The following is a 15499-nucleotide window of genomic DNA, read 5'->3' on the forward strand; positions in this document are numbered from 1 at the left end:
GGTAATTCCTTTTTTTTTGTCTGATTCCTATTTTTATCATCTTAATTCTATAATAACCAACGTTTTTTCCAATTTTCAATGTACAGTACTTACAAACATCCACTTAATCCGGCGTTAATTTTTTTTATATTAATTTTAAATGTGAAGCAAAAGCGAAGTCTTACTGAAAATTTACCTTCTATTTCAATGTATTTTTATATAGAGTGATGTACGGATTAATGATTTTTTTTTTCATCTCAAAAAATCAATCAATACTACCATAATAATTTTCACTGTGAAAGAAAGTATTTTTTTTTTGATGGTAAAACGAGTCACTTTCAATCCGGTTCCGGTCGATGATGAAAAAAAAAATGAGAAAACAAGAACAATTTCATGGAAAAAAATATTGATTCCAATCAAATAAAAGAAAGAAAATGATTTCTCTCCCGATGATGGTTTCTTTGGAAAAAAAACAGGTAAAAAAATGAGAGACATTTTTTTATACAACAAAAAATAAAAATAAAAGACAAACGTTGATGACGAAAACATTTTCATCGTTATCATCGTTATAATCATCAGAGACACATTAAAAAAAGAAAGATGATCTCTGTTTCTCGCTGTCTTAGGGGTGGTTAGAGTGAGAGCAACAAGTTTTTTTCTTCATCATCATCATCATCTTATTATTGATGAACACCGGGGCCGGCATATGGCTAAAAAAAACTGCTTTTTATAACATTTTTTTTTTACAATGGTTATTTACTTTTCACCGGGAGAGAGAAAAAAAATCCGGGCTTTAGTAGAGAGGAAATGAGAGTGTGGCTATAGTGGAGGGTTTTTTTTTCTCGTTACTGCTCAAAAACAAAAACAAAAATCTCGATTTCATTTTCTCTCATTGAATTTTACAATCCAATGAATCATGATTGACATCGAAACAATTTTCGAATGACTCAATTGTCGAACGTATTAGATAGATCATTGTACCATAATTACCGCTTGGTGCATTATCATAAAAATGTTGACAAATTTGTGCCGCACCGGCACAATCATAACCCATTGATTGTTCACCATTGTTTTCATCACCATTATGATTACGTGATGCAGCACAGCACAGGATGGCATCACCACCACATTCAGCTTGATCATTGAGAAATATTTGATTTGCCCGTTGTACTAATTGTTCAACATTAATAACTTTTTCCAAATTTATATCAGGCATATTTTCCACCAACATTGTCAATATCATCAATGCTTCAACAATTAACTGTCGATATTCAGGCTGTGGTACAGAATTTAAAACTTGTTCAGCTTGTAAGGCAAATTTCAATTCACCTGCCGTCATTTCTCTTGTTAATTGATTCATTAATATTCGTCCTTCAATAGCAATTCCTTGGCACTAGAATTTTTCAAAAAAAAAAAAAAAATTAATAAAAAATTTTCACTCAAAACCCAAAACTGTCAAGTACCTTTTCCAATAAATTCCACACTTTTGAATAGAATCCAATTGGAACACGATTCAATGCACCATCTAGCCGTCGACGACGTAACCATTGACCATGACGATCAGATTCGAATCCAAGTTGATCACCAGCGGCAGAACTGCTACCAGCAGCAGCATTATTACTATTATCGATACAATCATCACCATCATCCGTTATGATACTTCGACGGCTTAACATTCGATCATTTATAATCGATATTCGACCACTTCGAGCTATTAGTATTGGCAAAAAAAAAATTTATTTTAGAAAACATTAAATCCAAATCACTTACCACTACGAATGGTAAATTCTTTTCCACTGATTATATGATGTAAAAGTGTTTTCATTTCATATGGACTTAAATTCAATAAATGTTCCGATGCTTCAACACCATCACACATTAATGCACGTGCCAATTCTGATGCCATCACCTGGATAATCAATCCAATCCGTAGACGTAACATTTCCACGAATAAATGTGGTTCCGTACGTATAAACATGGATAGATAAATGATTAATTCATGTGTCAACATTGCTGTACTTTGATCACGACAATGTGCTTGATCAATAATTTGTCGTAACTCTTTGATTGGTAATGGCCTTGTAATTGCATGTTCATAATGTGGTGGCATACCAATCGTTATTTGTTTTTGTCTAACAATTAAATCAGCAACAGATTTGGCTAAATCTTCACCTTGTTTACCGAGCATTCCGGCTGAATGCCGTACTAATGCCCATTTTTTATCCGTACATGCTTTTTCATAAACATCTTTCATTAGATCACGTAATGTCATTATCTGATTATTCGATATGATTCCGGTTTTCCAATCTAGATTTCTATGTAGGATGTAATCAATTAATCAATCAAATTCGAATCAAACTTACTTATTATAAAACAAATAATGTAAAATATCAGCTTGTTCTTCAAGAATCTCGGATTCTTTATACATATTCATCAATTCTTCATCAGTCAGATGTTCATTTATTGTTAGATCGGACAATTTATTCAATTTATTTAAATGTGATCGATCTAAACCAGATTGATCCATCGACATCGCCAACATTGATTCATCATCATTTTGCTTATTATCTTCAATGCTGCCACTATTTTGGATAACATTTGTGAATGGTTCAGATATTGTTTCATCCATCTGTGTTGTTGTTGTTGCTGTTGTTGGTGGTGGTGGTGGTGATGATGATGATACATTCGAATCTTGGCTACGTGCTTCGTATGTGTTGCGTAATTTTTGTAATTCTAAATTATTTAGCAATTAAATTTCAAATGATTAATTAATAAAACAAAGATACATACCTGGATCATATTGATCAATTTGAATTGAACGCGTACGTTTTATAATGCCGGTAATGGCCGATTTTCTTGAACGAACACTCATTTTTCGTTTACCCGATGATTGTCGTCGCAGTTTGACTAATGGTGAGAATGGTTTACTTAGCTGCCGTTCTAGAAATGATCGTACCATTGGATTCGATTGATCTGGTACACCTTGTTCAATATTGGCTAAAAAACTCAGATTCGTTATACACGAAGTACTGAGAAAATCGGCCAGATTTCCATAAACAACACGAGTACCATTTAGGTAGCCACTTTTAATCTTTTTAAATGTCGATATAATTGCTGGTGGTGGACGATCATTTTCCATGAATTGTCTATACAATATTATCGTCAATGTTGGACGACCTAATTCACGCCAATTACTTTTTAGCATGTAAACACTTTGACGAAAATTACTGGCCAATAGATTAACATCATTCACTGTGTAGAAATTCCATCGATCCAATGCTTGCGGCGTGAAAACGAAAACTTTATCCAATAAGGAATACAGTTTACTTGTTGAAAGAATTCCAACTTCACGTGAACAACGACCAGAAAGACCAAGTTTTTCATTCTTACCCAGGTATGAATATAAATGTCCTAATGTTTCTGCTGTTTGTACTTCAATAGGCGCAACTTCATTGATGGTTTGTACATGAATATCATATTGTGCCATACATTCTTGGACTTTTTCATCTTCAGCCAATACAACAATCTGTACGACGATATCTGGTTTTTTCCACATTGAGAATCGCCTATTCAATGGATCCAATTCACTTGGTGCAATAAAACCTTCTTGCAGTAATTTACCAACAATATATAATGATTGACTCCACATAAATGGACAACCACCTGCTACTAGACGATCCTGGGAATGTGGTTGACGATATTCCGCTTCGACTAGATGACTTGGTACAGCATACATTTCTGGTACAAGTGACATATCATCCACTTCGACTAATAATGATTCTAAACGATCAGAATATTCTGTAACCATTTGATGATCATCGGAAAATACACCATCAATTACAAGATAACAGAAAAATAATGGCCATTCACATTCAATATTTTCGAATGCTTTCAATTCGGATGGTTCATAATAGAGACGATTTGGGTCTTCAATCGCAGTTTTATGGCCATCACGTAAGAAACGTTTACAACCATAACGTCCACCAAGTTTTTCGATAATTTCATCGCGTGTACGTTGAATTAATCGTGGATTTTCCACTGCAAATGCAGGAAAACTTATGATTGACAATAATGAGGCATCCACTTCTTTAGAATTCGATTCTCGTGGTAACATTGATTCAAGAACAGCGTGACATTTTTGTATTTCATCCGGTAATACATGTATCACAGACGATGGACCACCTTTACCACCGAAAAGATCCAATTCATTCATAGCTTCTAATGCTGCTTTTGCCATGCCAATGGAACTGGCATTCAATTCTGGCAGGCCATGATTTGTTTTATCACCACGTTCCCAAATACCATAATCTGGTATACAATATGCTGATTCAATATAGAAAACAAGATTCTGTATGAATGCAACTTCATCCAATGTGAAAATAATCTGCAGACCGGATGCAGTCATTTGCGCAAGAATCAACAAGAAAAGTGATGTAGCATCTAATTGTAGATGACCCCATTCATGATCACCAACCACTGGTAACATAGTGGATGCAGAGAATTTTGCATGCAGTGCATCCGATGTTGATTGTGATTCTTTGAATGATTCAACTTTATCTTTTTGTTGTAACATTGCAACAAGTAAGCCACGCATCATTTTCACACAACTTTGTTCTAATTCATAGGTTTTTGCGCGATCTTCATCAAAATCGGCATTCTTTTTATATGCCATTGATAATGCCCATACAGCCATTATTGAATAAAGATTATCACGAACCCATGCATGATTCAAACATGATGGATGACTAGTTGCTGTTGGCAGTAATCCGGTAACTGGATTCTAATTGGGAAAAAAAATTGTCCAGATTATTTTATTCGATAAAAACAAAAACTAACCTGATGAATAAGAATAGTTTTATACACAAGACGTTGATAATAATCAAGACGTACGGTAGAATTGCTTCGATTTCGCATTTTTTTTGTTGTTGTTGCCTATCCTCGTTGTTGTTGAATTTGATTTTCAGTATTTAATAGTTAGCGTTAGTAGTGGTTGAATGAAATTTTTTTTCTTCCGTTTTCAAGTCATTTTTCTAGTTGATGGAAATTTTTTTTTTCAATTTATAAATTCGTGAATGTCACCTGATGATCATTACATGATCATATGACATATTCCTTCATATAGTATATATCATCACGTGACCCAAAAACAAATGATTCGAATATTCGAATCTAGATAGCGTTTGTGCTATCAATTTATTGAATTGAATGAATTTCGAGATTTTTTCAAAATCAATCGATTTTTCTTTTTCTTGTAATGCAATCGATCCATGATGATGAACTAGACCTGAATATTATTTCAATAAATCCACAAGGTATGATTATATTTTGGTACATTTTATCATCATATCAATCAAGTTTGAATAAATTAATTAATTAACATTTACATTTATCATGCATACAGTAATAGCCCAAATGAAGACTTTTAAATCGATCTATCGAATAATTATTGATAAATTCAGCCAAACAAACAGAAGAAAAAAAAACGATCATCATGACATTTATGGAACATTTTTATTATTCAAATGAAATCATTATCATCATCATAAACGAACAAAACTATGGCGACGATGATGATGATGAAAATAGATCAATCCATTCATCACAAATTCTGTGGAACACTAAAACGAATCTTCACGAAAATTTCAAATTTTTCAAATCCAAATATCATTCATTTTAAAGTTTTTTTGTTTTTCCCAGTATTCTTTTTTGTTTCTTGCACGCAATCATCATCTTCATCATCATCGACGTTTGCTTTAATAATGAATTTAACCCTGAAAATTGATGATGAAAATGAAAATGAAAATGTTGAAAACGGAAACCACACAATCTTCTTTCAACATTTTCGAATGTCACAAGCTACCAATCTTAATCGTTTTTTTCGGTTGTCTTGGTCATATTGATTTTGCCTGAATTTTTTTTATGATGAAAAGAAAAAGAAAGAAAAAATAGCAACAACGTTTTGGGAGACAAGATCGATCGAATTTTAGCCAGGTAACCGTTGAAACCGTGACAAACGTTTTTCATTTTTTTCTGACAACATTCGTATATCGTCAATCATCATCATCATCATCATCATCGATGTGGGAATGAAAAGAATCTATGCAACGCCTATATATGTTTTAAACATGACAAATGTTGGCTTTATTTTCTGAAATCGGCGCATTCAACGTCAAGAAAATTTCGACATTTTTTTAAAAAAAGCTCTCATTTTTCCTTCATCATCATCATCATTTCGCTCAAAACGAAAATTTTCAACAAGAAAATGAAAATTTGAAGAACAAAAAAAAAATCAAGTGAACCAAACGATTCAGATTTTCAGAATCCTTGATCGTTTTCGTGAAAACAAAGCATATGACTTTTTGTTTTCATCTCCAATTGTAACCAGGCGAAACGAAATTTAAAAAAAAAATTCTTTGATTTTTTGTTGGTGCCAACAAATATTCTTTCGATTCAAATGTACATTTTTGAAATGAAATGAATCGTTTCAAATTGGCTCGTGTTAACATTAATTATCCATCACAAGAATCACCAACAAAACAACAACAACAACAAAGAAGACGAAAATCTCAATCAGAATCAATATCGATTGCTTTACCTGATCGACAACAACAAAGAAATCAACAACAATCAACATCGTGTAAACGGCGACATCCTAATATCAATATGGAATCAACATTTCTTCAATCAGCAACACCACCATTATTTATTAGTGATTCCAATCATTTACCTAAATTATCCAATGATTATTATTATCGTGGTCATAAAATTCATTTGAATTCAGATCTAAAAACAATTCTTAATAATTCATCAGTTAATCAACAACAACAACAACAACAATCAGAACAACGACCAAAAACTAGCTATGATTTAAACGCTTCATTTGTTACCGATGATAATATTATATCCGGTTTAAGTAAGTAACGATGTTTGTGTATGTGTTTCATTTTTTTATTTTTCGAATTCTTTTTTCTCTCACAAAACCCTTATATAGCTAATCGAATTATAGCTAATCGTAGCGATCTATTTAGTTCATATTCATCTTTCGATCCAACAATTAATCGTAATGATTCAGCTCCAAGTCGAATGAATCAACGAAAACAAACAACATCGGAAACAGAAACATGGGCAAAACCACCCAAACATTGTCATCGCAGATCGATACCAAACGATCAAACAACAACAACTAGTTCAGCGACAACAATGTCAACAAAACAGCTAAAATCACCTGAAATACTTGAGGAATTAAATATTAAACGATTATCAGAATTGGATAATCTTTTATTCCCACGAATACAAGAGAATAAAAAATCACGTTCAACAAATTCATTGAATAATATGGTGGAAAAAACAACGGAAGAGATAAATAAGGAACGAATGAAAAATAAGACAACATTACTAAGTCATTATTTTGAAGATGGAAAACGTCGTGTAGATTTCGTTCTAGTCCACGCAAAACCGTTGCATCCGAATCAGACAAAAGGTGAAGAAGTTGAACCTATACAACAACGATCTGTATTTGAGGTATGTTTCGATTAATTGATTTTTTTCTAATTCCCATTGAATCAATAATATTTATTTTTTTCTCACACACACACACACATACAACCAACAAATAGTTTAATTTGAAAGATGAAGGACTTCATCTAGAAATGGCCGAAGAAATTAATGATTCACAACATGTTTTTACAAAAATCTATGCACCATGGAAGTGTAGTAACTCGTTATGCAGAAATAATGCGTTTGAAAATGCCAATGCGTACAATGCAAACAACATGGAAAATGTTGTTCGATGATGATGAAGTACATTCAATGCGTTTTACTGCGGCATATTCAAAAGATAAAGAATATCTGTTTGATATACCACCGCAAAAAGAACAATTCTTCTCCCCGGCACAACGTGCACAAGTTATTGAATTCATATTGAAACGGAAAAGTTTTTCAAGCAAACAAGATGATGTAACCGAATTCGGAATAAATAAATTATTATCCGATCGTGTTTACACGGCTGCATATCCATTACATGAAGGTAAAGTTAATGCTGATTATCGTTCACCACGGATGCAATTAATACAGAATTGGGCATCAATAAAAATGGCATTTCATCATCAACCATTGGATGAGATTAAAAATTATTTTGGTGTCAAAATTGCATTGTATTTTGCATGGCTTGGTTTCTATACATCAATGCTGATACCAGCTTCTGTTGTTGGTGTTCTTTGTTTCTTGTTTGGTTTCTTCACGTTGGATAAAGATATACCATCGAAAGAAATTTGTAATAATACCTATGATCATTATCTGATGTGTCCACAATGTGCACATGATTGTAATTTTACCCGTTTTTCGGATTCATGTATCTATGCCAAAGCCACGTATCTATTCGATAATCCAGCTACGGTATTCTTCGCCATCTTCATGTCATTATGGGCTACGGTTTATCTAGAAATGTGGAAACGTTATTCAGCTCGAATCACGTATCGTTGGGATTTATCAAATTTTGATGCTGTCGAAGAATATCCACGACCCGAATATCTAGCCCGGCTGTCGAATGTAAGCAATCGACGATTGAATGTTATTACAAGAATGTATGAACCATATATACCGTTTTGGCGTCGTCAATTACCGTATACGGTCCTGTCTGCTTCAATCGTATTCTTTCTAATTCTTATCGCTATGGGTTCCGTTGTTTCGGTTATTGTTTATCGATCAACGATACGTTCATTTATTCGTTTCAAAAAAACTGATACACGTCCAGGAAAATCACGTAAAATTGACATTGGTTTTCTGCAGAAATATTCATCAATTGTTGTATCATCTTCAGCTGCTGGATTGAATTTAATTTTTATTCTGATATTGAATAATCTATATTCAAGAATAGCCAATTATCTAACGGAATTGGAAATGCCACGTACCCAGACGGAATTTGATAATTCCTTAACATTGAAAATGTTTCTATTACAATTTGTCAATTATTATTCATCAATATTTTATATTGCCTTTTTTAAAGGCCGTTTTATTGGAAATCCTGGTGAATTTGATGATGAGTCATTGACACAAGAAGAATGTGCTTCAGGTGAGTGAATTGGATTCGTTTTTTGTTTTCGAAATTTTCAAATTCAATTTTTTTTTTTGTTGTTTATTTTCACAGGTGGATGCCTATTAGAATTAGCCATTCAATTAAGTATCATTATGATTGGTCGTCAAATGTTTAGTGCAGCAATTGAACTGTGTATGCCATTTTTATATAATATGTTTAATCGTTGGAAATATCGTTCAACAAGTGATAATCGTAATCGTGTAACTCGATTTAATGTACCACAATGGGAAGATGATTTTCTACTGACACGGTGGCTGCCAACATCATTATTTTATGAATATTTAGAAATGGTTATACAATTTGGTTTTGTCACAATTTTTGTATCAGCATTCCCATTGGCACCATTATTTGCACTAATTAATAATGTATTTGAAATTCGTTTGGATGCAAGAAAAATGATTACCGTATATAGACGACCAGTTGCTCAAAGGTAATGTTGATTTGGTTTTTTTTAATTGAAAAAGTTTAAATTTACTTTATTTGCAGAGTGAAAAATATTGGAATATGGTATCGAATATTGGATACAATATGTAAATTATCCGTCATAACGAATGCAATGATCATTGCATTCACAACGGAATTCGTACCACGATTAATTTATTATTTCGAACATGGTGCACTCAACGGTTATGTTAATTCAACACTTTCATTTTTTGAAGCTAAAGTTGTTAATGAACATCTGAAATTGGGTTATGATGAATCCAAGTTAACATATTGTTTATATCCAGATTATCGTGAACCACCATGGGCTGAAAAAAATTCACGTTATAAATTTACATCATTTTATTATAAATTATTAGCATTCCGTTTGTTATTTGTTGTTATATTTGAAAATATTATCGCTGCCGTTACATCAATGATGCGTTGGTTAATACCGGATATACCACAACAACTACGACAACAGATGCGTCAACATGCATATCTAACAAATGAATTAATCTTACAACAAGAATATCAACGTGTCAAAGAAATATCGAATGGTTTAGATAGTAATGATAATGCAAATCGTGTACGTACAGCATTAACAACAAGTCGTATGACGGCCAATAGTAATAGTAATAATTATTTGAGAATGACAACACCAATGATCATTAAAAATCAACAACAACAATCACCACAATCGACAACTGCCTTTCTAATTGATCTAAATAATCAATCATCATTGAATGATAAACAATTTCAACAATCGCCACTACCACCACCACCGCAACAACAACAACCACCACACCACCACCATCGACATCATCCTCATCCTCATCATCAATGGTCAATATGGATAATGTTTCAAAATTTCCGATTAGTAATAAACAAATTTCAACTATTGATGAAAATGATGATGATGATGATGATGATCTTGATATGAATAATTTTCATGGTAGTAGTAGCCATATCGAACATCCTGCCATCATAAGACGTCGTCGACGTCCAAACAACAACAATAATAATAATGGTCATCATCAGAGTGATGATGATGTTGATGATGATTATAATGATGTTGTTTCATTACCAAATTTAAATGATTCTATTAATTATCTATTGAATTTTTCATCATCATCATCACCGGCAACAACAAATTCTCGTGAACAATTAATAACAGGAACTTGTTCATCATTAGATTGAAAAAACATTACAAACAAGATGGCAGCACTAGTCCCAAAACTAAAAAATATTTTTTATTTTATTTTTTTTTTTTTTTTGGAATTTCACAACCCTACAGCGAATGAATACATAAAACAGAATTTGATGATCAATTCAAAGTTCATCCGATTCTAGCAATCAAACAGAGCTTTTATGATATTTTATTGAATCTTCGATATTATAATCTCAGATATGAAATCATAACACGATAACGATCACTATGGTATCACTATCAGCATAATGCATTACAATCCTTGAAAAAATATCGTTGAGAAGACGTTGTTATAATAATAATGTAGATGATGATGATGTATATCCATAAATTGAACAAAAAGAAATAATTGTTTATGGTTAATCGACAACAACGACAATGTCTTGCAATCTCAAATCAGAAAAACACAAAACATACATAGTAAAAAAAAACTGCTGGTGTATATTATTGCTGTCGACAACAACGACATTGATGATGAAAACAAAAATCCTTGTGTGTAAAAAAAATGATGTATCGATTACCAGAAACAGAAAATGATGAATTTTTAGAAAAGAAAAAGATTTGATCATTCAACATACACAAAATTTTTGTGTTTATAATAAACATGATGATAATAATAATATAACACATTAACAGCAAATAACAACGACAACAGCAGCAGTAATCGAAACAAAACCGCAAATCTTTCTTTTTTTTCGGTTATGCAAAACATCTTGTTTTTAAACATTCAAAAAAAAAAAAATCAAACGAACATAGAAACAATGTTTGATGTTTGATATTTTGGTGATGATGGGTGGTTTTGGCTGCTGTTTTATTATATTATAATAATAATGTAAACATTGACAACTAATGAATTTTGATTGAATTTTTTTTTCCATCACTGTGGTGTGATACACACACTGGATGAGTGAAACTACAACAATAATTTTTTTCTTCGAAAAAAAAACTAAAATGACTGTATATTGAATTGTGTAGCGAAGAAAAAGAAAAACGACGACGAAGACAAACAACCGAGAAATCCGAGCTTTTTTTGTTTGTTTGTTAGGTGGTAAAGAAAAAACGTTTCGTTTTGTCTTTATCTAAACAACAACAACAATAAGCAAGAAACAAGCATTACAACACAAATCTCAAGTTTAATAATTTTTCGGTTTATCTCATACAACAGTAACGGCATCATCATCACATTTACACCAATAAACACCAATCAATCTATGTATCATCATCATCATCATTCATTTTTGATATGTGTAAAAAGTGTTAATCAAAGAAAAAAAAAAGATTTAATTTTTTTTTAATTTTAGTCTGACATTGAATAATAACATTTGATGTATGTATGTGTGTATTTTGTTTTTGTTTCTGTTTGATCAATCAATCAACAATTATTCATCGATATATCAAAAAAAAAAAAAATTTTGGCATCACTCAAACAAACGGAAATTTGTCGATAATTATCTAATAATTCTTTTCATCATCATCATCATCAAATTCATCATCAATCCATCGTAATCCATCCAGCCAATCCATAATGTCATATCGTCATAGTCAAAATAATTATAATCGTAATCATCATATTGTTGATGATGATGTACAACATTTTGGCCCAATAGCCAATACAATAATAACAACATTATCGCAGGATAATCTATTTTGGTTATGTATGGTTATTGTTGAAATATTGGCCCTGACATTGATAATATGTTCAATTTGTTGGATGCTACAAATTGGTGGATTTGGTTTCGATGATAATAGTATTTTCAATTTTCATCCTGTTTGTATGACATTGGGCATGATTGTTTGTAATGCCAATGGTATGTGTTGAATTGAATGTTTTGAATTTTGTTTGTCAAACAAATAATTTTTCGTTCTTTTTTAGGCATTCTTGCATATCGAAGTACAAAAAATTGGAGCTATAAACGACAGAAAACATTACATCTATTGCTACAATCATCGGCTATAATCATATCATGGATTGGTATTGCAAGTGCTTATATATTTCATGATAATAAAAAGATACCACATTTTTATTCATTACATTCATGGCTTGGTCTTACAGCATTGATCGGTGTGACAATCAGTGTGATTACATCATTTCTGACATTTTATTATCCAAAAGCATCAGCTGTTTATTGTAAATTAACCCTACCGTTTCATATATTTGGAGGTATCACGAATATTGCTTTATCGGCCGGTATCTGTGCTATTGGTATTACCGAGAAGGCTATTTTTAGCTTGTAAGTAGTGTATTATTCGATGAATATTATTGTTCAAAATTTTTTCTTTCTTTTTTCAGAAATAATAATCCAGACGTTAATCAACAATATTCAGCATTACCATCGATAGCAATATTATTGAATGTATTTGGCGTAATATTAGTCATATTCACCATATTGGTCGTGTGGATGGTTACGAAACCGGAATTTAAAAATAAATATAAACAAACATTGGATTCACATTATGCATTACGTCGTCAGACTACATTGGAATAATTTTCATTATCTTTGATTTTTATCTTTGAAATAGTAGAAGAAAAAGTGACCATTTCATTCTATTCACCATACACCCATTCATTTTATTTTCTTCATTAATTGCATTTCACACCTTGAAAAAAATGAAATTTTTTTTATTGCTCAAAACAATGATGATGAATGTTTGCAAGTGAAAAAAAAAATTTAAAAAGTTTCATCACTTTTAACTTATTTTTTTTAGTTTTTTTTTCTTTCATTTTCTCCATTAGCAATAACAATTCATTCGATTTTTTATTTGATTGATTTGATTTTTGTAACCAAAATTCAACAAAAAAAAAGAAAAAAAATTCAAAACAATAACCCGATCATCAAGAATGAATACGAAAATATAAAAAAAAAACGATAAAATAACAACTTGTTGACCAAAACATAAACAAACACATACACACACACACATACAAACTGCCAAATATGGCCATTGTATATGTCATATGTCCATCGATCGTAGTAGTGTCTGACATGGTCATTCAAGCAAGAATTTTTTTCGAAAAAAATGATTGTTTCGATTTCAATTTATGATAAACACACACACACATTGACATTATTATCATCTTTGTCATCAAATATAGACAGTCAATATTTTTTTTTTGTAAATAACAAACACACACACACGTGAACACTGATTTATATTTTTATTGCAAAAAAAACAAACAAATTCTCATTAATAATTATTGTCACATTCACATCTATTCAATTCTGTTTTTAGTGATTTCTAAGTCAATGAAAAAAAATTATTCTTAATTATTCATTGTTTTTGCTGTCTGATGTACATCTCATCATTAAAATACACACACATAATTAAGATTCGAAAATTGATTCATTTGGATCATAATAATCGATCAATCATTTTCGATTGAATTTTGATTCAAACAAACAAATACACAGAAACACACAATCTCTCTGCTGTGTTGTGTGTGTGTGTGTGTAATTGATTATTTGATTGAAATGATTGATTGGTTTGTGTATTGTGATCATGTCTTTGAAAAACCAACAACAACAACAACAAAAAATTCATTGCAATTTTGTTTGGCTAATGATGATTTTTTTTTTCTTACACACACACACAGACACAAAAACAAACATGGAAATAAAATCGTGAAATGAAATTTTCTTTGCCATTTTTTTTTAGATTTTGTCTTTGTAATTTAAAAAAACTATCTCGTTATTTTATAGAAAATTGATTAAAAAAAGAAAGAAAAATAATTAAAATGTTTATCTTTTATATTGTATTTGATAATAATAAGTGGGTGGGTGGAATCATTGCCACACCCATACATTATTTCTGAAAATTATATTTTTTTTTCTTTTGCTGTTGTTGATAACCGGCACTGATTATCATCATCGATCATCATGGCTAAAACACCTGTTCATCGTTTTTTTTTATAGTATGGGAATTTACCCTGCTGTTTGTTTTGTTCATTCATGATATTCATTGATTTAGGAATTCTTTTCTCTCTGATTTTCTAGTTTTAGGTAGAGATAGAGAAAGGGGTAATTTGCAATCTCTCTCACTCTATGAATCTTTCTTTCCCCTTACCTACCGAAGAAAATCAAAAAAAAAAAATTCAATTAGCATCCAGAAATTAAAACAAACATAGTTTCTTTAAATTTGAATGGAATTTTTTTTAAAAATCAACAGCAACTTCCTGTCGTTGTAGCCATAATGATGATGATGATGATGATAAACATACATTGACATGATCATTACCATTGCAACAACAAAAAAAACAAGAAGTTATCATTCACTTTCTCTCTGTCTCTCTCTCCACATAATCATGATTATTATGTCGAATAATAATAATTACCATTAATCATGATCATCATCATTATCGACATGCACACAACATCCTTTTTTTCTAACATAGGAAAAGAATTGTTAAAGAAAAGGAAATAAACACATACACACACAGAGAGAACTATAGAAAAATGTAATGTGTGTGAGTATATTTCACCTGCTCGTTGTTTAACGAAATTCAACACAATAAAATAAATATTTATCAAAGAAGAAAAAAAAAATGATAAAAAAGGCGTTGTCATTGCTCCCTTTATTGAGAGAAAACTTTGAAAAAAAATATTCTTATAAAGCGAAAAATCTGAATCTCACCTGTGTGTGTGTGTATGTATGTAACATCATCATTTGATACAACAAACAACAAAAAAGACAGGTGTACGACATTGAAACTTTATAACGATAATAATTGATGATGATGGCAGTGGTGGTGGTGGCGGCGGCGATCTTGTTTCTATTTTAGACAATTTTGATGATAAAAC

General features: G+C 31.3%; 3 protein-coding genes across 4 annotated transcripts; 2 read left to right on the forward strand and 1 right to left on the reverse strand.

Moving 5' to 3' along the window:
• Nucleotides 1-266: 266 nt before the first annotated feature.
• On the reverse strand, nucleotides 267-15482 carry LOC124497471 (putative phosphorylase b kinase regulatory subunit alpha). Of its 2 annotated transcripts, XM_075734007.1 has the most exons (7): nucleotides 15333-15482; nucleotides 4816-5009; nucleotides 2770-4759; nucleotides 2343-2712; nucleotides 1750-2294; nucleotides 1443-1690; nucleotides 267-1372 (listed from the first exon to the last, which is right to left on the reverse strand). In XM_075734007.1, exons 2-7 carry the CDS (start codon nucleotides 4891-4893, stop codon nucleotides 869-871), a joined length of 3735 nt encoding a protein of 1244 aa, XP_075590122.1. In that variant the 5' UTR covers nucleotides 4894-5009; nucleotides 15333-15482; the 3' UTR covers nucleotides 267-868. The 2 variants fall into 2 exon arrangements, with proteins under 2 accessions (XP_075590122.1, XP_046917084.2); XM_047061128.2 differs by lacking the exon at nucleotides 15333-15482 and having other exon boundaries at nucleotides 4816-5078.
• LOC124497477 (anoctamin-4-like) lies at nucleotides 6817-11553 on the forward strand. The gene is given in 6 exon segments (XM_047061133.2): nucleotides 6817-6892; nucleotides 6971-7500; nucleotides 7596-7685; nucleotides 7687-9049; nucleotides 9125-9503; nucleotides 9560-11553. Coding segments are annotated over 5 exon segments (3147 nt in total). The 5' UTR covers nucleotides 6817-6892; nucleotides 6971-7062; the 3' UTR covers nucleotides 10437-11553.
• On the forward strand, nucleotides 11064-14343 carry LOC124497413 (uncharacterized). The gene is made up of 3 exons (XM_047061064.2): nucleotides 11064-12511; nucleotides 12577-12934; nucleotides 12994-14343. The coding sequence occupies exons 1-3, from the start codon at nucleotides 12229-12231 to the stop codon at nucleotides 13187-13189; spliced, it is 837 nt and encodes a 278-aa protein (XP_046917020.2). The 5' UTR covers nucleotides 11064-12228; the 3' UTR covers nucleotides 13190-14343.
• Nucleotides 15483-15499: the final 17 nt, after the last annotated feature.

The sequence above is a fragment of the Dermatophagoides farinae genome, chromosome 9 (genome assembly GCF_024713945.1).
Source record: "Dermatophagoides farinae isolate YC_2012a chromosome 9, ASM2471394v1, whole genome shotgun sequence".
Taxonomy (NCBI): Eukaryota; Metazoa; Arthropoda; class Arachnida; order Sarcoptiformes; family Pyroglyphidae; genus Dermatophagoides; species Dermatophagoides farinae.